The sequence below is a fragment of the Chiloscyllium plagiosum genome, chromosome 20 (assembly GCF_004010195.1).
Source record: "Chiloscyllium plagiosum isolate BGI_BamShark_2017 chromosome 20, ASM401019v2, whole genome shotgun sequence".
Taxonomy (NCBI): Eukaryota; Metazoa; Chordata; class Chondrichthyes; order Orectolobiformes; family Hemiscylliidae; genus Chiloscyllium; species Chiloscyllium plagiosum.
The window spans coordinates 39,220,834-39,242,522 of NC_057729.1; the positions used below are offsets into that span (position 1 = coordinate 39,220,834).

The following is a 21,689-nucleotide window of genomic DNA, read 5'->3' on the forward strand; positions in this document are numbered from 1 at the left end:
TCTCTCCCTATAGCTCAAATCCTCCAACCCTGGTAACATCCTTGTAAATCTTTTCTGAACCCTTTCAAGTTTCACAACATCTTTCCGATAGGAAGGAGACCAGAATTTTATGCAGTATTCCAACAGTGGCCTAACCAATGTCCTGTACAGCCACAACATGACTCCCGACTCCTGTACTCAATACTCTGACCAATAAAGGAAAGCATACCTAACGCCTTCTTCACTATCCTATCTACCTGTGACTCCACTTTCAAGGAGCTATGAACCTGCACTCCAAGGTCTTTGTTCAGCAACACCCCTAGGACCTTACCATTAAGGTGTATAAGTCCTGCTAAGATTTGCTTTCCCAAAATGCAGCACCTCGCATTTATTTGAATTAAACTCCATCTGCCACTTCTCAGCCCATTGGCCCATCTGGTCCAGATCCTGTTGTAATCTGAGGTAACCCTCTTCGCTGTCTACTTCAGCTAGTTCTCCCTGTATTCCATGAGATCTAACCTTGCTAATCAGTCTCCCATGGGGAACCTTGTCAAACGCCTTACTGCAGTCCATATAGATCACATCTACTGCTCTGCCCTCATCACTCTTCTTTGTTACTTCTTCAAAAAACTCAATCAAGTTTGTGAGACATGGTTTCCCACGGACAAAACCATGTTGACTATCCCTAATCAGTCCATGCCTTTCCAAATACATGTTGAGCGTTTCCTTAACATTCTCTTATCATCAAACCTTTCTTCTAATTGTCTCGATCCATTCTGTAACTGTTTTCATATTTCACCTGTGCTAGTTGGTCTTTCTTTGAAAATATCTGAAATGTTCAATTATTCCACTGTCCTTATTGCATGACTTTTCTAACCACAAAAAAAAACTATTGATATCCTCAAAAGGAAACGAATGACACAGGTAGGGTGTAGAATTTCCACAAGCAATCACCAATCTTCTGCAGTTTGCATTTTGCTGGCGATGTTTCCAGGAACACACACCAACATTTGGATTGGGAATAGATAATACAGCTGCTGGTATTACTCTTGTATAATTCGGTATGGAGTTTGACAGATTTGTAAGTTTCAGTTGGCTCAGTGCCCACATTTAATGGGGAATAAATGAAAGATCATTACTTTTTTGTGTGGAAAAGTTACTTCCTGATTTTGTTCCTGTCTGGAAGGACATTTGGATAGTAGAGTATGAATGAAGGTTTCCTCAGGAAAGGACTGGAGGCCAGAATACAGATGAGCAGTGTTGCAGAGACTGCTATCAACAGCTGTCATAGGTTTGGTAGATCAGCTTGTGCTCAGGTATGATGCTGAGGCAGTGAGAAGGCTGAAACTAGGCTGGACAGACAGAGCTGGAAGCAGTTCGCTGGCCAAACGCTTGGCTCAGTGTTGAATTGTGCTGATTAAAACTGTCTACTTGAGCCTGACGCAGTGGTCATGTAAGGTTGTATTATGGCACAGATTCTAGACGACAGACACTGTACACTTAGGACGGTTACATTAGAACCTGTTCCCACCTTGCTTACAGAAACACTCTGTATAATGGAGTCAGTGCAGTCAGTCATGTGTATGCTGTGTTCAATAATGTAAAGGAGCATTATATTCCAGATGAATTGTACCTTTTATGTACTTAATATTGTAATTAAATTTCACACATCTGACTCAAGGAAAACCCAATTATCTGTGATACACATTATGCGGACTAACATGTTGTAAAACCACAAATGGCATCAGATTCGATGGCCAAGGATTGTGGCAGACAGCAAACCAGGTGCAAGAGACCTGATTAAGTTCATTTTCTCTATCTCTGAGAGTGTTTTTGTGTAGGATTACTAGAATTTAATTCAAAGTGCTGGAAAGCCTCAGCATCCGCTGGAGGAAGAGTGGACAGCGTGTCCTGAAGGGAACAGTCCCACCCAATTGTGCACCATACCCTGATTGCACCTTCTTATGCAATCGCAGAAGGTGCAACATTTGCCTGTTTCCCTGCTCACTCTTCACAATACAAGGCCCAGGCACACCTTCCAAGTGAAGCAGCAGGTTTACCTGCACTTCACTCCATCTAGACTACGGTATTCGCCACCCACAACGCAATCCCCTGTAAACCGGGGCAATGAAATGCATCTCTATTTTACCAGTCATCTATGCTCTGTTGGTAAAAGTAACATTGAGTTTAACAGTTTCAGCATGTAAACACCCTTCTGTGTTTGGTTACCCTCACCTCAAATCCCTAGGTCCTGTTTTGTATGGGTTGCTCCAGGCACTGCCAAACCATTTTCAACCATTTACACTTTTCATTAGCAGTCAAAAAGTGTGGCGCTGGAAAAGCACAGCAGTCAGGCAGCATCTGAGGAGCAGGACAGTCAACGTTTCAGGCATAAGCCCTTCAGCAGGACATATTCCGCATGAAGGGCTTAGATGCAAAATGTTGACTCTCCTTGGATGTTGCCTGACCTGCTGTGCTTTTCCAGCGCCACACCGTTAGACTCTGATCTCCAGTATCTGCAGTCCTCACTTTCTCCTACTTCTTGTTAGCACTCTGCCCAGCACTTATCTCTCTCTTTTCAGCCTTATCAGTTGTCGCTCTGTTTGCCTATCCATCATTTTTCCCCTTTTGGGGCCTCGTCTCTATGTACTCAATTAACTGACACTCCTTTCCCTGCTCCAGACATCAGCACCCCCGCACACCAAAGCCTCATCAGCATAAAATACCACCCTTTCCCAGCTATTTTCAGTTGTGACAAAGAGTCATTGGACTGAAAAATTGACTCTTTCTCTTTACAGACATTGCCAGAGTTTTTCCTGCACTTCCTGTTTTGTTTCAGGTTTCCAGCATCCACAATTCTTTTTTTTTATTAAAATAATCCTATAGTCAGCCTGAAATCAGTTAACTGCTGATCTATGTGTAAAAACTGTCATTTAAACTTGTCAATAAGTGCTACAACCATGAAAGGATACTGTATAGTCTTAACAGCTTAAATCATTTCCCTGAGGAATAAATATAGTTAACATTCATTAAATGCTGTTCAGTATTGAAATAGGTTTCCCCGAATGTGTTTTGATTCTTGCAGCCAGTTCGGATGTTTACAAATGGTGACAATTAGGAGCAGATGGTAAAAATAGCTGAGCATTGACGGACAATAGAAGTGTATAAAAAGGTAAAGTCACTGTCCTGCCAGATCACAGCACTGCTCCCACATTAGATAGAGTGGTTTAACCTGAGGGTCATCAAATCTCAGATGAAGGGAAGTAGGAGAAAGTAAGGACTGCAGATACTGGACTTCTGAGAAGGAAAGTCCTTCATAGTAACTTCAGCAGGTGCAGGCATTGAACCCATACTATTGGCATCACTCACCGGCCATCCTGCCAACTGAGCCCTTGTGGTATAATGGTAGTGTCCCTACCTCTGAGCCAAAAGATCTGGATTTAAGTCCTACCTCTTCCAGATGCATGTAATAGCATTCAGTGACTAGAAAGAACAGGTTGTTTAAAATATCTATGTGTAGAATTGGGAGAAAACCCGTAATCTTTGTCAAAATAGACACTCAGTGACCTCTACTGGTGACATGACTTGACATTTTTTTTGTTATTCATTTATGGAATGAGTGTATCACTGGCCAGTCCAACATTTACTGTCCATCCCTAATTGCCGAGAGGGCAGTTAAGAGTCAACCACAGCAAGTTTGGAGTCACATATAGGCGAAACCAGGTAAGGATGGCAGCTTCTTTCCCCAAAGGACATTAGTGAACCAGATGGGTTTCTCCTGACAATCGATAGTAGATTCTTGGTAATCATTTGACTTTTAATTCCAGATTTGTTTCAAAGTGAATTCAAATTCCACCATCTGCCATGGCAGAATTCGAATCCAGGTCCCCAGAACATTACCTGGATTTCAGGATTAACCAGTGCATTGATAATACTACTTTAGCCATTGCCTCCCCCAGCAAATGGTGTCTATTTTGATAGCTGCAAGGGTTCACCCATTATTCATCACCCACAGATTTTGCAGAGATTGGTATAGAAGAGTAATCTGCCAAACAGATTTGTAGAACTGTATTAGGCAGAGTGAACAATGCTTTCAGAGCATTGAATGATTAGAAAAAAGAATTGTATGAGTTCTCTGACCTTGTCTTTTTAAATGTTATGCAGTTTTATTTCCCTGTCCTTTCAGCATTGTCAGTAACTTACTATAATCTTTACAATTTTGTTTTGACAGATGATACTTGCCAGTTTGGCAATTCCTATAATTATCAATTTGCATATGAGGAATAAAATACAAATGTTTATGTTTGATAGTGTTGCTTTACTGAATATCGTCCTACATTTCAAAAGGCTGCAGCCTTAGGAGCATGAATACACTGATCATGAGTCTGCATCCAGGGGTTGTTGCTTGTGAGTTGTTCAGCAAACACTGAGATGGCACTAGTGGTGAAGCTTTTTTTTCATTTCACTTGTGGGAGATGGGCATCACTGGTTGGACAGCATTTATTGCCTGTCCCCAGTTGCCCTCGAAGATGGTAGAGAACTGCTTTCTTGAAGCACTGTGGTCCATGTTTACATTATACCCAGCAACATGGAGCACTACTAAGTAACAAAAATAAATGCTTGTAAATGACATTGTGTCTGTAAAAAAATATTTGCAGAGAATCCATGAATAAAGAGAATAGAAATTAGAACAAAGTTGTTTGGATGCACAGTGGTTAGACATCTCTATTCCCTGCGGATATTTTACTCATCAGTGTTTGTTGAAAAGAAGGATGACAGAGTGTGACACTTATAAATGATTAGAAATGTGACTACATATTATTATAGCCACCTTTTGGAAGTAAATGATGGCATTGCCTCAGTGGCTACACTAATATCCACCATGATATCATCCAGGAGTGTGGCATGTGATTTTTAGTCTCTAATTCTGAGAAACAAATACCCTTTTAACTTTTGAAATTTTCTCTTGTACACAATAATGGTTCTGGATAATGGAAATGATTTGAAGTATTGAAGATGGCAAATGTAAATCCTGTAAAAGTTGAGATACTTTTAAATTTTTCTAGCGTCCTGATTGATCCATCAACGTTTGTTCCAAAGCTGATCTTTCTTGTGATCTGTGTTTTAGTTTTGGGACATGAATGACAATGGCAAAGTGATATTAATTGTCCATCCTGCATTACCATGAGCTGCAAGTCCCAGAATTTAGATATTTTTTAATGAAAATCTAATTTCAAGCTGTTGGAATTTCTGACACAGACAATATTTTTTGTCGATCTCTTTTTGCTCTGGGATATCAATGTCTGATTGGCTAGCTTGCTAGGTCACTTCAGAACCAAGTTGTATGTCAACTAAACTGGTTTAGGTCAGACCAGACATGGACAAAAAAATTCCATCCATGAAATGCTATAATAAACCATTTGCAGATTTTGTGCTTTTAGTACAGGCTGTGAATTACCAAATGTAACGAATTTGGTTTTCTAACTTATCGCCTTGAAATTTAAACAGATGGTGTTTGCATTGTTAAGCCAATACATGAATTGGGAAGCCACCATCTGTCTTGTCTACACATAATTCTTACTGGTCAAGAAAGCCTTATGAAAGTTTGTTTTTGTTTAAATGTTTAAGGGGCTTTGTGATCTTTCTTGGAAATTTTTAGGCAACTCTACTTCTGTTTGTACCCCTGTATTCAGGAACTGTGTGAAGTGAAGAAGCTATTCATTTACATCAGTTGAAATCCAGGTTTAGAACAGCTCTTTGTCTTGGGATGTAGTCTTTGTGCAGCAGCCTTATTTTCAGATCATTATAATATTTTTCATTTGTCATTTATGGATGCAACTTAGGTAATGACTGCATTGAGAAAGCAAATGTAGAATCACCACATTAAAATGTTTTGCAAATAATGACATCCTTATAAATTAACACATTTAATAATTAGATTAACACTAATAGGGAACAAATTTAATGAAAAGTAAACAGGAATGTTCTTTGTGCATTAAAGAATATTCTGTGTTTTACATGCTGAAGCAAACAGCTGCTACATGGTGCCTTATTTTTCTAGAGTGCTCTTTGCATTTCTATGAGGCTGCCATCTGGTGAACATGCTCAATTATCATGTATCACTTGCAAAACAGTCATCATTCAAACATGGATGGCGTTATGACAAAAGCAGAGTTTTTATTCTGTGTCTCTTCCCATTCACTGCTCAATGCTACCTTTGGAGACTCTCCGTGGTCTATCTCTGACTTCCTCCAAATTCTTGTCATCATGCTGCCTACGGGCATTCAAAATCAACATCAGGATCCACACATATGTCGCCTCTTGGTCGTTTGTTCTGTGTCAGACTACTCTCCTACGAACCTGACCTTGAGAATTTTTTAAAACACAGCCACCACTATACTCTGGATCCCTCCTCGATTTCTTGTCAGACTGCTTGTTCGGTACCCAGTACTGAATGATGAGAAATTTTCTCCAGTTAAAAATTGAGAAAACCAGATATATTGTCTGCTATCCCTGCTACAAACTCAATCCCTCGCACTAGACGTTTTTTGAGGCTGAAGCAGATCATTCACAACCTTGGGGACCTTTTTGCATTGAAAGGAATTGAACTTGCTTTATTCTCACATGGACTCAGGCAGAAAGTTTACAAGTTGCCACCTATGCCACAAGGCACCAAAAAGTGCCTAGGTACAGATTCTTGAGTACAAGTTCTTAGGGCAAAACATCAGAAAAATAAAGATATAAGTAGTCCAGCATTGCAGATTGTAGGAATAAATTAGAAAGTAGAGAAAGAAAAGGTTCAGAAAAACAGTCCTTCCAACCTAGTCCATGCTGGCACCTAGCCCCCCCCCAGTCCATGCTGGCACCTAGCCCGCCAGTCCATGCTGGGCTTGACTCCAGACTGCGCTGAGCTTCACCTCGAATTTCTCAAGGCCAGGAGACCGCTCTCAAATCACGTCAAGACCAGAAGATTATGCTGAAGCCATGCTGGGTCAACAGACCGCCATGGGCCACTGAAAGAACACCATGTCAGTCCAATAGACTGCCCTGTCCTGCCAAAAGACCACCCTGCCACGTAATCCTATGATGAGCTTCTGACCTCATATAAACCTCGTTTCTCTAACATATGTGGCTCCTACCTTGCCTTACCTCATCTTCTGCTTAAGCTCTCATTCAAGTATTTGTCACCTCTAGACTTGATTGTTCCCGTGCTCTGTTGTCTATCCTTCCAGTTTCCATCTTCCATGTTCTTGACCTAATCAAGTAGTCTATGGCTTATATCCGACTTTACACAAGTCTCATTCACCTGTTGCCCTGTCCTCACTGACTTATATTAGCAGCTAGTACAGCAATGCTTCAGTTTTAAAATATGTATCCTTATTTTCAAATTCTCTACAGCCTTACTTCTCTAACACTCTGTAGTCCCTCTAGCCCTACAACCCTCATCTCTGTACCTCTCTAATTCTCCTGTGTATTCCCATGTTTATTCATTCTACCATTGTTAGCCATAATTTCAGCTACCTCAGCCCTAAACTCTGAAATTTGTTCCTGAAACCCCTCTGCATATCTTGCTTTTGTTCTTTAAGACACATTCATTAAAGCTGTCTGACTCAAACTTTACTAGGACGACACCAAAGATGAGGGATTTTAGAGACCAGGAAAGATCAGTGAAATTGGATATTTTCCTTGAAGCAGAGAAGATTAAGAGATCACCTTATTGAGGTGCTCACAATCAAGAATACTTTGGCAGGGTAAAGAAGGATGTTCTTTTTCCACTGGTCAATAGGTCAGTAACAAGGGAGTAATAATTTCAAGATTGTCAGCAAGAGAGTGAAGAGCGAGGAAAAATTTCTTTACTCTGAGAATTGTTCAGGTATGGAATGCAATGCTGGGGGAGTGTTAGAGGTGGATTCTGTTGGAGCTTTCAAAAGAAGGCTGGATATATCTTTCAAAGTGAAGAATTGCGAGGGCTTCATAGGGCTGGGAAGTGGGACTGGCTGGGTAGTTCTTTTGGAAGTTGGTACAGATACAATGGATTGAATGGCCTCCTTCTGTGCTGTAATATTCTGTGACTATCTTAATTGCCAACTTTAATGTCAGGCAGTATACCTTTGTCCCTTGCTATTAATGTCACTGTCTCCACTCGTGCTATTCTCTCCGGATCCCAGCAGTATTAGCCATGTGGTCACGTTTGCTAAGTGTCGAATGTTGAGAACATTCATCATCTTTATTAGATGTTCCTTGAGAATTTATGCTCAAGAGGAAGGCAGTTAATTGTTGATAGACTAGGTCACACAGTATCCATTTTTTCAGGGACCAACTGACCTACTAAACAGCCAAATAAAAGCAAAATACCGCAGATGCTGGAAATCTGAAACAAAACAGAAAATGCTAGAGAAACTTAGCAGGTCTGGCAGCACCTGGGGGGAGAAAAACAGTTAACATTTCAAATCTAGTATGACTTCATATAACACAGGCTCTGAAGAAGAACCATACTGGACTCGAAATGTTACCTCTGTGCTGCCAAATCTGCTGAGTTTCTGCAGCATTTTTCCATTTTTGTTTAATCAAACACACAATATGGCTGGATGGAAGGACACTACTGTTCATATTGAGGTGGTTGTTATGGTGGGAGGGTCCACAACCAAGTAAAAATAGAAAATAATTAGAAGTACATTAGACACGCATGTTTCTTCATTTCAGTGCTCTAGCACTTCACTTGTCATGTGTTAATCTCAGACAGTAAGAGGGCTCCATACTTATCCAGATGTGAAGGCAACTGGAGCCTTTCTACTGTGACCATATTGAAAGACAATGTTCCCTAACTAACCAGCTATCAATCAGTCTTTCTCCTTCCCACTCTCAGATACTCCACCCAATCTGGCTCAGCAACTGATATGACATTATTAGATATTTACATACAACTATTGGACATCCATGGAAAATAGCCATTCTCTCCTTGAATAATTGAATGAAAATGTAGAAGTTCTATTGTTTTAACATTTTTGTTTCATTTTTCAGTATGAACAGTTTGAAAGCACCATTGGTTTCAAGCTTCCAAATCATCGAGCTGCCAAGAGACTCTGGAAAGTCTGCATTGAACACCACACATTCTTCAGGTAAACAGGAAGGCAAAGGCACTCATTGGTAAAGCACCTAAATAATGATGAGGCAAATTGTTCAGTCATTCAAGGGAATGTTTCCAACTTTTTTCTGTACATTAGTGGCTCCTTCCAGATTTGCTCTTGGATGCCATGTAAACATTGAGTATCATGCAGCAACAAGAATGTGTGTATGTACACTTTCTGTCAATGAGGAATTCATAGCACACGTATAACATTGCAAGTTTTATAAGCATTAGACTGCTCTTATAACTCAGTTTGAAATATACCAGGCAGGTATCACATATAAAATTTGCAACACCTGCAGCAGTTTATCTTGTGTGGTCATTTTCCGGTTAAAATATTTTCTTCTGCCTCTATATCCACCCGCCTCAGTCTGAAAGTTGACGACCTGTGCATATTTGTTAACCTCTACCTGTGTAGATTGTATTAGCCTCTGTAATTTCCCTGTTCGGTCTTTCATACCTAAGTGTTCTCCTGTCTTGCCTGCATCCTAATATATTATCATTAATGTTTCCTGACAGTAACAATCATGGTAACAATTGTATAATTAATGTGTCTGCAACTTCTCATTTTTCTCAACTTAATCAGCCTTTCAATTCTCCCTCTTATGCTAGCACCAGTACTGCCTCATTAGTCATTATTTTAATTCAACATGTTTATCAAGCCATCACTGAAGTATTTCTGATGATTTTTCTTCAGCATCAAAGATTGTTTTCATGTTCACATTCGTTGATGGGACTGGTCTGTGCAAGTCATTTGCAAACTGCTTGTCAATCCTGTATCCTCAGATCAAAAATTTAGAATGGGGCTTGCATCTAGAGATAGTTTCCTGCTTAATTTTCAAAGTTGATAGTACTGGCATTCGTATTCATCTGTAAACAGAGCTTTGTCAAACTCTCTCACAATTGTTTTAGAATTTCTGTTGAACTGAAGTTTTCATTTAAATTTGGTGTTCTTAATTATGCAAACTATATCTTGCACTTATACAATTGAATTACAAGTATATTCTTTTGTACATTGATGTAAACACAGCTTTGAACGCAGCTAGAATTGTTATATGCTACGCATATGTCATTGACTAGTATTTACTCAGCATTTTGATGATGCTGTTATGGAACTTGGACATAGGTATTTTAATATTTCACATTTTCTTTTGTTATGTGCATTCCTTATCTCCAACTAATGACCTGGCAATGAGTTTTCATGTGGGCAGATGCAGAGAATCATTTTGCAGAATGTAGGGAGAAATATGTATTTAGTTCATTCAGATTTGAAATGACTAGTCACAATAGATTCTGACTTTTGAAAATTCAAAACGGAGGCTTGAACTAAATTGTCTGCAAGAAAGCAAGCCAGGCTGTCTGATCCTTAATATTTTAAGGTTAGCAAGTCCTTTATACAAGGCTGCTAATCAAATTATACATAGTCAAAGCATTTAAAAAGTATTCAAAGTAGGAACATCTGTTCCTTTAGCCATGCAATACACAATATGCTCCATTGTATACTTGGAGTCTCTGGAGGCTTTTTGCTTGGGATAAGAACTAAAGATTTCACTCCTGTTTAGCTCAGTTTACCGTGAAGTTGAACTCCGTGAGGCTAACAGAGGAATTTCCTGTTGACTGAAAAATCTTGAAGATTATTGAACTGTACAACAAATATGCGCTAATTTAATCTCCTGTGAACTGATTTTTTTCTTGCTTTAGGTCTGGCATGTAAATTTTGGTTATTTTTGTGTATTGCATTTTGTTACTTTTATAAAAAAATTGTATGTGTTTATTTTTGGTTAAAAACAAATAGACTGGCAGTGTGGCCTTTCCGAGCAGAAAAGTCCATGTAATTGCTGATGTTTTATCCACCATCCTGGGTGAAGAAGCACTGCAAATGTTAACTTGGACTTTCTAGGAAAGCTCCCCTATCTTAAACCTCAAAAGTCACCAAAACCTTAAAGCACTTTGTCTTTCCCCAGTACTTCCTCTTTGCAACTTTATCTATTGAGGTAAAATGCAAATTGCTTTTCTCTGACCATGTTTTACTGACATGTCTCTAATTTTTTATTTTGAGTTAAGTCTGTTTTGCTGCCTCCCCTTACCTTTTAAAATGGAATGTCTTGGGATGTTTCCTGCATTAAAGTTCTATGTAACTGCAAGTTATTGTCTTAGTTCAATGATAATTATACAAAATTACTTTACTTAAGTAGACTTATATTTCGCTGTAGGCTGATGAGTGTTATGGGAGCAAAAGCATGATTACAAATGGATGTTTTAATTGTGCAAATACATATTTGCCAAATGAGTTGTTTTAAAAAGAGATTATCAAATTACATTGTAATAACCTCAAAACAGCATCTAGAGGGTGATGCCAGGAAATCATCTTGAACTAATAGTGTGCACATTTTTCTGATTTTTTTTTTAAAAAAAAGACCATCTTTCCCTTAACTAAAAAAAATGTTCATCTCGTAATCTTACAGTAAATGTAATGAGCTGATATTTCAAAGATCTAAAGGAGAGGTATACAGATGTAAGAATTAGGAATGTAATTAGGTTACTTGGCCCATCGAGTCTGTTCCACTCTCTTTAGTAAGTTCTTGGCTGATCTGATGTGGCCTCAACTCTACATCCCCACTATTCATTTAAATCATTTGTACTTTTTCTATTCTTTATGCCCAAGATAAGTTCGCATTATCCTTTCCTTAATCTGTCACAGCCTATGTATATCTATCACTTTTTTAAAAAAACCTTTATGAACTTCTTATGGCCTCTTCACAACTAACTTTCCTATCTGTCTTAGTGTCATAAGCAAGTTCAGCAGTCATGCATCTGTTCCCTTCATCGAAGTTGTTAATGTAAGTTGAAAACAATTGAGGACCCAAAACTAATCTTGTATACTCCACTTGATGTGGTATTCATATCTTGCCAAGCTGAAAATTATGTATTAATGCCTACATTTTGTTTCCTGTTAAAAGTCCACTCCTCTGTTCACACTATTATGTTACCCTGTTGACCATGAGGTCTTATTTTGTGTAATATTTGACATGACGTCTTATCAAATACCTTCCAAAAGCCCAAGTACATGTGTTCCCCTTTGTGTAAATTGTGTTTCTTCCAAAAACAACCCCAATAAATTAGTCCAACATAATTTCCTTTCACTAAACAGTAATGATTCTGCCTGATAGCATTGAGACAATCTCAATGCCTTGCTATATGCTCTTAATAAAAGATTCCAGCATTTTTTCCATTTCCAATGTTAAACTAATTATCCTGGATATCCTGCTTTCTGTCTCTTCCCATACTGCCTTCAAACTTTCTTGAATAGAGAAGTCACATTTGCTCTTTTCCAAAATATCATAAAACATATGCATCTCCTGTTTCACCAGTCATGTCTGTTGATGACCTCGAATAAAGCCCATCAGGGCCTGAGAACTTGACAGCTTGTAGTTTGAATAATTTTCCCATGATCTTTTTCCAGTGAATGTAATTGTTTTATGTTCCCTCCTTTTCTCTTCCTAACTTATATTCACCCGAGATGTTATTTGTCTCCTCTACAGTAAGGACAGATGCAAACTATATGTTCTGTCCTGTCTCCTTCTCTTTCTCTCTCACTATCTTGCTCTCTCTCCACTAATTACACATCCACCACTCATTTGCTGTAAACCATTTGCCTTCTGTTCATCTTTATTTGACTAATTACTTAAACTGTCCTTTTTACTACCTTTGTAACCAAAGTCTTATCTGCTAGTGCATTCCTATGCTTTTGCACTCTTTTGCTACCTCTCATGTTCTGATCATCATTTCCTTTCTTGCTAACTTGCTTTTTTGCCTTGTTATCTCAAATCGATTTATCGCATCTACTCAAATTTGATCCCTCCCATTCCACTATTTTGTTAAAATTTTTCCTAATTATATGAATCACCAATTATATTACAATACTCTCAACCATCCCAGTGCTATAGCTTCCCCTTTCCCCAGTCCTGATGCCAGCATCCCATGAATGGAAACTAATTTCTCCAACACCAATCTCTGAGCCATGCACTTAACTCTAATTGTCTTTCCCTGCACTAATTTGCTGATGGCTCAGGTAAGGTGAAACTGGGTAAGTGTAGACCTGTGAGCTTGACTTCGGTGATGGATAAGTTGTTGGAGGTAATTCTGAAAGATAGAACTGACATGCATTTGGAGAGGCAAGGACTGATTAGGGATTGTCCACATGGTTTTGCGTGAGGGGAATAGTGTCTCACAAATTTGAGTCTTTTGAGAAAGTAACCAAAAAGATTGATTAGGGCAGAGCAGTGGACATTGTTTATATGGACTTTAGTAAAACCTTTTGACAAGGTTCTGCATGGTAGTCTAATTAGTAAAGTTCGATCTTATGTGATTCACAGTAAGCTTTGCCGACTGGATATAAAATTGGCTTAAATGTCGGAGACAGAGGGTGGTGGTGGAGAGGTGCTTTTTGACTGGAGGCCTGTGACTGGCAGTGTTCCACAAGGATTGGCACTGGGTCCACTGCTTTTTGATATTTATATAAATAATTTGAATGAGAAATTAGGAGGCATGCTTAGTAAGTTTGCAGATGATACAAAGATTGGTGGTACAGTCAACAATGAAGAAGTTGTCTAATATTGTAAAGAGATTTTGAGCAATTGGATCTATAGGCTGAGGAGTGGCAGATGGAGTTTAATTTGGATAGATGCAAGGTATTACATTTTGGTAAAACAAACAAGGGCAGGATTTATACAATCAATGATAGGGCCCTGGGTAGTGTTGTAGAACAGAGAGACCTAGGGGTTCAAGTACATAATTCTTTGAAATTTGCATCACAGGTAAACAGGGTGGTCAAGAAGACATTAAGCACATTTGTCTTCATTGCTCAGACCTTTGCGAACAGGAGTTGGGTCATGTTAAGGTTGTATAGGACGTCGGTGAGGCCTTTCCTGGAGTACTGTGTGCAGTTCTGGCGGCATATTTTTAAGGTTAGGGGAGAAAAATTTAAAACTAAAATGAGGGGCAACTTTTTTACGTACAATGGTTGAGTCGAATGAGTGAATGCGAGTATAGTTGCAACATTTAAAAGACATTTGGTCATAAGTACATGAATAGGAAAGGTTTAGAGGGATATGGGCCAAATACAGGTAGTTGAGACGAGTTTAATTTGGGAACATGGTCATTTTGGACTGTGTGGACCAAAGGGTCTGTTTCTGAGGTGTATAACTCTATGAATCTAACCCAAGCTTATTAGTGTTGAGTTTCTGCTTTTTACTTCAGCCCTTAGCTGTTCATACTTCCGACTGCAGGACCTCTGTGTTCATCCTCCCAGTTCATTGGTGTATCCCTTCCCACTGCTAGTTCCTGTCCAGCCCAGAGCAGGCACAGCTGTCTGGATTCTCACTCCCAGCTGAAGAGAACTGTGTCGAATGCCTCTCCCTCCAATGAGACACCTGTTTCTTACTCTCACTATCAATTGACCATCTACAGATGAAGGTATTAAGGTGATGAAAGAATTACAGCATATCTAACATGAAAGTCTGTTTACTTGGATCAACGTGATGATGGATTCCACAAGTGTACTTTCCAAGACCAATGATCCACAAATGCTTATTTACACTGCACACATTTATGTAGTGACAATCCTTGCTGTGTTGATTTAACAGAAGATTGGAAAGATTATGTAATTAAATTTGTTTGCTGGTTTTTTTTGTTTTTTACCCTTTCACTGTGATATAATCACAGTTTTCTTTCTCTGACTTTGTTCTCTTGGTGTTCTCCATGTTCTACATCCACCCCTAACTTAAGTCTACTCATGAGGGAGCAAGTGGAGATTCGGAGGTTTTAAACTTATGGCCAGAGCCAATCCCATTATTGACCTTTTGCAAGAAACTTTTGAGGGAGAAGTTTGTTTACTTATTGTGGTTCAGTGTGGGGACAAGGCTGCCTGCTTCGTTCTTTTTAATATTTTTTATAAAGAGCCTGCAATGAAGAAGACAATATTTTCAACAACATGAACAATTATAAATAATTGGAAACAAAGCAATGACAGTGAAGATTAAAAAACATTTTATTTGCAGTTTCCACAAATAAATGAGAACAGAATAGTTTGTAGGTGCATTGGTGTCAGCAGAAAACAGCTGCAGTTTTCCTTTTAAACCAAAGATTACAATTGTAATTAGATGCAATCAGACATAATATTGGATTTTAGAAAAATGAGCCCATCAGAGGAGCTTTGATGACTTTAATAATGGTATCACTTACAGTCAGCAGTCGCCCTGAGACATTGTTGGAAAGCTGCAGGCAGACTCTGCAAAGTTACTGAACTGAGGAAACATTTCATTTCATGATCTTGTTTTTAGCCAAACATCAAGAGTAAGCTGGTTATGGCATTGGCCTGAATTTTGAATTAAAAGTGACATGAAACTGTCAGCATTCCTCACTACATCCCTGAAAATGACTCTGGTTTCTGGAGTTCATACAGGTGCTGTTAAATACAAAAAACTAGACGTTGTTGTCTGTCTTATGCTTCACCATTGGGGGTGCTGCTGAAGCTCCTGTATACTGTAATCAATTTGAAATCACTGAACCGATGAGAGCTTTGCTTTTTCTGCTGTAATATTGCTGTTGCAAAATAAAACCCTGAAAACACATTGAAAATCATGTCTAACTGGGACTTAACTGTATAAAATGCCAGAATGACATGGTGAATCTGTTTGCTCCCTGAAAACTAATTTTATATTTGTATTCCTTTTGTTTTTTCCATTCTATTTAAAAAAAATGCAAGATTTTTGATGTTTGTAAGTTTTTAGACTTAATTATCTAATATTAATGCCCCAATTGTTTTATTATATAGTAGTATTTAGAAGATAAGTGAGAAATAATCAATTCATTTAATTTCCTGGCTGGAAAAACACAGCAAGCCAGGCAGCATCAGGTGGTGGAGAAGTCAACGTTTCGCGTATAACCCTTCTTTAGGACTAGATGTGAGTTTTTGGGGAGCTACAGGTTCGAGGGAGGAGATGGTGGGTTGGGGAATTTAGCAGAATCCTGAGATGCTGATAGTGATTTAATTTCCTGGCTTTAAGTCCTGACAGACCAGGAGTCTTTTCACGTTGTAAGTTGTTTATCTTGCAAGATGCCCGGAGAGCCCTTAAGATTTTTTTATTTTCGTTGAGATGTAGGCATCTTTGGCTCAGCCAGTGTATATTGCCCATCCCTACTTAGCCTTGAGAAGTTGGTGATGAGCTGCCATCTTGCACTGTTGCAGTGTATGTAGTGAGGATACAGTGTTGTTCAGAAGAGAAATACTTAGTACCAGATTCAAACTAAGATTGAGAAAGGAAAAGTGCATCCAGAGAGCTGGGCAGCAGTGATCAGTGTCATTTCAGCACAGTTCGCAAAATTTGGATCAGTATCAGAGTTGTAAGTTGAGTATAATTCCTTGTGTTCCTCCTCGATGCTCTTGACCACCACTACACTCAACTTTTGCAACTCTTGTTGGTCTTCCAAGCTCTACTTGGGAGAAATCCCTAGCATCCTGAAGTTCTATCAATGTAGAATTTGACTTCCTGGATTTTATCTAAGTTTTGAGCTTAGTTAATGAAGCCCTGTCTGCCCTCTCAAATGGATATAAAGGAACTCCTAGCACTATTTAGATAAAGAACATATTATTTTTAAGTATTGATCCCAATATTGCAAAAAATGGATTATCTGGTCATTACCACAGTGCTGTTTCTGGAATCTTGCAGTGCACAAAATTGGCTCCCTTGTTTGCTATGTTACCAGCGCAGTTCCACAGTCAATTAAATACTTTTGCAGTAAAATATTTTGAGGCATTGTGTAATTGTGAAAGAGACTGTATGATTTTCTTTTAAACTCGCACTCTCAGTGTCACAGTCGTTGCTGACCTTCATTAGCCTTATATTCTTTAGTGTATTAACATTCGATGACAAATCTCTCCATTGACTCACTCTTATGTACACCTCCAATATTGCACCTTGACCTGCAATCATTGTGGAATTCAATTCACAAGCTTATTTGCTTCTCTCTCTGTCTCTGTTTCTCTCTCTCTCTGTCTCTCACACACATTCTCTAATTCTGTCTCTGTCCCCCCTCCTTTTGAGGTGCTCCATAACAATGTTGTCTTTTTTGTCCCAACTTTTAGCCATCCTAATGGTTCCTTGGTTCATTATTGACTTTTCCCTGATTCTGCTCCTTTTGAAGCATGTTGAAGTTTTCTGTCTACAGATGCGAATGAGAAGTGTGACATTTTCTCATTGCAATTAATTTTGCAGGTTACTTAAGTGATGGCCCAAGGTTTTGTTTGTAGTAATTGTGTTCGTTACCTTCCTTGTAGACTTGTGTCCCCTGAGCCACCACCTAAGGGATTCCTTGTGATGGGCTCAAAGTTCCGTTATAGTGGGCGTACACAGGCTCAAACAAGGCAAGCCAGTGCTTTAATTGATCGGCCTGCACCCTATTTTGAACGCTCCTCAAGCAAAAGATATACAATGTCAAGGAGTCTAGATGGAGGTATGATTTTCCTTTGACGTTTGGACTGTGCCGTCAAAAATATTTACCATGAATGCCATAAAGGAAACCTATTAAGTCTGCGCTACAACTGTGTACTGCATAAACTGGTGGTAAATCTGAGAAATCTTTGTCCATGAGAAAACCATTTCTTTGATTCATTGCTTTGATTCCACTTTCCTTTTGTTTTGTACTCTTAAAATAGGAAACTGGGTACAGTGGTCTCCCCATAGCCACGAGGTATACATTCTAAGACCTACCGCGGAAGCCCAAAGCTGCGGATAGGTGCGAACCCATTAATTTAAATGGGAAATGTACCTTAGCGGCAGCCTCCTGGTCCCTGATTCTGGAACATTCCCTATAATATATTCGGGTCGCAGTAAACCACAGTAACTGTACCTGCAGATACGGGGTTCGCCCTATAGTGCATTTTTGTTCCCTAAAAAGGACTTATTCCTAAGTGTGAAGTGCTGCAGTGCAAATAATTAAAATCAACTCAAAAAGACATAACCTTCTGAATCACCTGAGCTAGTTTGGATTTTCTGGTGCAGGAGTACACTCTGCTGTAAACACTTTGATAATTTTCTTTCAAAGAATACATCTTTGACTAATGGAGTATTTTTGAAGAGAATTAAGAGCTGTCTAGATAATGTTTAATGGTGCAAATGACTTGACATGGTCCATTTAAAGGATGATTTTTCCAGCTATGAATGAAGATAATAGTTCAATAATTGCAAGTAAATGACAAAAACCAGGCATGAAAGACAGACCAGATGGAACAGTCACTTTCAGAATTCCAATTCATTTCAGCACAGTAGTTGGAAGGGGTAAAAATCCAAAGGAAATTATGCTTTCAACATCACTTTAATGCAATCCTATCCCCTGCCTTAGCCGTTTTTCTTAAAATAATATGCAAACTGGAAGGGTCTGAATAGGACACACAGTCTACATTGAGTCAAAATGCATTTGACTGAAGAAGCACATTTTCGTCACAATGAAAAAAGTTGACAAAAGAAGTTGTTGTTAATGTTGATCCTGAACTGCAGATGCTGCTGACAATGAGACAAATTTGATCGTTCTGAGAACTCATAAAGCAATACAATTTACTCCAGTCTAGACAGTGATCAGTTTCTTAGACTAAGCATTATTAGTTATTTAAATATCCACTATGTCTTGACAGCTTGTGAATTTACAGAGGCTTGATTTAACAATCAAAATAAATATTTAACCATTTTGCTATGTTCTTCACCTTGTTAGTATAACAAGTGTACACATTTACTGTGTTTCGTTTAGTGGTGCAATAACATGCAGTGCAGTGTTTTATTATTTGAATGTAACTTTATAAATGGTGGCTTTGGTAAACATCAAGAGGTACTCTATAGTCTGAGATTAATTGTACAAGCTTGTTTATTACTTACAATAGTTTAATAATATCTAATAATTTAACAATAAAAATAACAATAATTACTAACAAAGAAAATGATGTTAACTTAAATACTTCATCATCAAAAATAATAGCATTAAGAACTGGAGTAGAATATCCGGCCCATTGCACCAACTCCACCATTCAATATGATCATGACTGATCGAACACCTCAATGCCTTTTATGCACACTATCTCCACAGCCTTTTAGAACCCTAGAATCCTGACAGTGGAGAAAAGGGTTATTTGGCCCGTCGGGTCTGCACTGACCCTCCAAAGTGCATCCCCCCCCAGCTCCCCACCCTATATCCTTAACCCTGACTAATCCCCCTGACCTGCACATCCCTGGACAGTTGTGGCAATTTAGCAATCCACCTGCACTGCATGTTTTAGACTGGGAAAGAAAACTGGAGCACCCAGCAAAACCCCACACAGACATGGGAGAACATGCAAACGCTGCACAAACAGTCACCCAAGGCTGGAATCAAATCTGGGTCCCTAGTGCTGTGTGGTAATAGTGCTAACCACTGAACCACTGTGCCCCCTCCCCTTTTAGGCCCCCTTGATAATCAAAATTTATCAATGTCTACTTCAAATATACTCCAAACGTGGACTTCCACAACTCTAGGGGACAGAGAATTCCAAAATTTGCCATTCTGATTTCTCCTGTTATCTATTCTAAATGGCATTGCTTTTATTTTTAAACAGTTCTAGATCTCCCAACTAGGAGAAACCTCTTACTTGCATCCCTATAAGTATTACGTAGGATTCAAGAAGATCACCTCTCATTCTTTGGCAGCGAGAGAATGCAGACTCAATTTGCTAAATCTCACTTCATGGGACAATCCCATCATCCCGGGAACCAGTCAGGTGAACCTTTGTTGCACTCCCCTATATGGCAATAATACCCTCACTGAGATAGAGACCCATGCTGTGTACAGTACTCCAGGTGTGGTATAATCAAGGTCTTATACAATTGAAGCAAGATTTCATTGCACCGCTACTCAAATCCTGTTACGATAAAGGGTTCCATTAGCCTAACTAATGGCTTGCTGCACCTACATTTTTGCTTTAGTGACTTATTGATAAGGACTCCCAAGTCCCTTTGCACATTTGTACTTTCTGACCTCTCCCCATGTAAGAAATACTCTGAGCATTTGTCCTTCTTACCAAAGAGAATTACATTCCATCTGCCATATTCTTGCCCAATCACTAAACCTGTCTAAAACCACCTGAAATTCTTCCTCGTAATAGACATTCCTGCTTAGTTTTGTATCATTTGCAAATTTGAAAGTATCACTTGTTAGTTCCCAGTCCAAACAATGGATCTATATTGTGAACAGCTGAGCCGGAAGCACTGACCCTTGCTGTACCCCACTAGTCACAGTCTGTCAATTGGGAATGGCCCATTTATTCCTACTCTGGTTTCTGTCTGTTAGCCCAATCTTTAATCCATGCCAGTACATTACCTCCTTTACCGTGTGTTTTTGTTTTTCTAACCAACCTTCTGAAATCCAAATATACCACATCCATCTACTCCCCTCTATCAATTTTGATAGTAACATTACCAAGAAGTTCAACTTTGTCATACATGATTTTCCATTTTCAAATTCATGCTGACTATTCCTAATTAGATTATTATTGTTCAACTGCCCATTTACCCTGTTCTTTGTGATAGATTATAGCATTTTCTTTAACACTCATGAAAGACTTTATATTTTATAGTCTATAGTTTTACATTTCCCTACTTTTTCTTGCCCGTTTGCTCCTTTCTTAATTAGTGGGTGATATTTGCTGGCTGCCAATCTGCAGGAATTATTCCAAAATGTATAGAATTTTGGAAGATGATTAAACCTGAATCTATTCGAGCTTTCAACCTGCATTTTATAAATAGGTAATGCTCTAAGTAGATGAAAACTGTATTTTGCAATTGCTAGAACTCTGTGCAAATTCACAATTTATTGTATTTGGACAATATCATACAGTACACACAAAAGACTCAAAACTGAAAAACATCAAGGTTCTTTTTCTCTCTGTCTCTCTATCTTTCTCCATCTTTGCCTCTCACTCTCTCTTTGCTTTTCCCCTCTCCCAATCTGTTGTAAAGTCTTATTTCTGCTTATTCTATATTCCTTGTTCAACTTAGAGATTCACATCATAGGTTTGATAGTATGAATAGCCTCCTATGTCAGAACTCTCAAACATATATCCATGATCTTATCCCATAACTTCTCACCCATTGAATTCACTTATTTTTCATAAGCATATTCACTTCCATCCAAAAGTCATTATGCACTCTGCTTCGATTATTGTATAAAAAAAATCACTCCTTCTTTTAACAACCCTTCCCAAATAAAATCCCCTGTTTGTCCTTTTGGTAGAGATGTTAACTTCTGCCATACATGACCTATGTGAATAACCCCTTCTCGGCACAACAGAATGACTGGTTACTGCCTCATCTTGGCAAGTCAGGGAATATTGCAGATTCATGCCTGAATAAAATGTGCTCTGCCTACAATTAATTCATTGTTTTGTAATACTTGAGCATTGTAATGTTAATTTAAAGAGCCCTTATTTTTCACTGGCTGACATGCTTTTGATGTGAAATTATTATAGCACAGGTCTAAAATAAACTGGCTGGTTCTATTG

General features: G+C 38.7%; 1 protein-coding gene across 8 annotated transcripts in view; it reads left to right on the forward strand.

The window, feature by feature from the left end:
* The window catches only part of LOC122560188 (band 4.1-like protein 3), a 277,917-nt gene that overhangs the window by 214,839 nt on the left and 41,389 nt on the right, over positions 1–21,689 (forward strand). For all 8 annotated transcript variants that reach the window (XM_043710581.1, XM_043710574.1, XM_043710579.1 and 5 more), the window contains exons 10-11: positions 9,001–9,098; positions 17,445–17,620. In XM_043710581.1, coding sequence (XP_043566516.1) covers positions 9,001–9,098; positions 17,445–17,620 — 274 coding nt within the window. The remainder of the gene's footprint in view (positions 1–9,000; positions 9,099–17,444; positions 17,621–21,689) is intronic.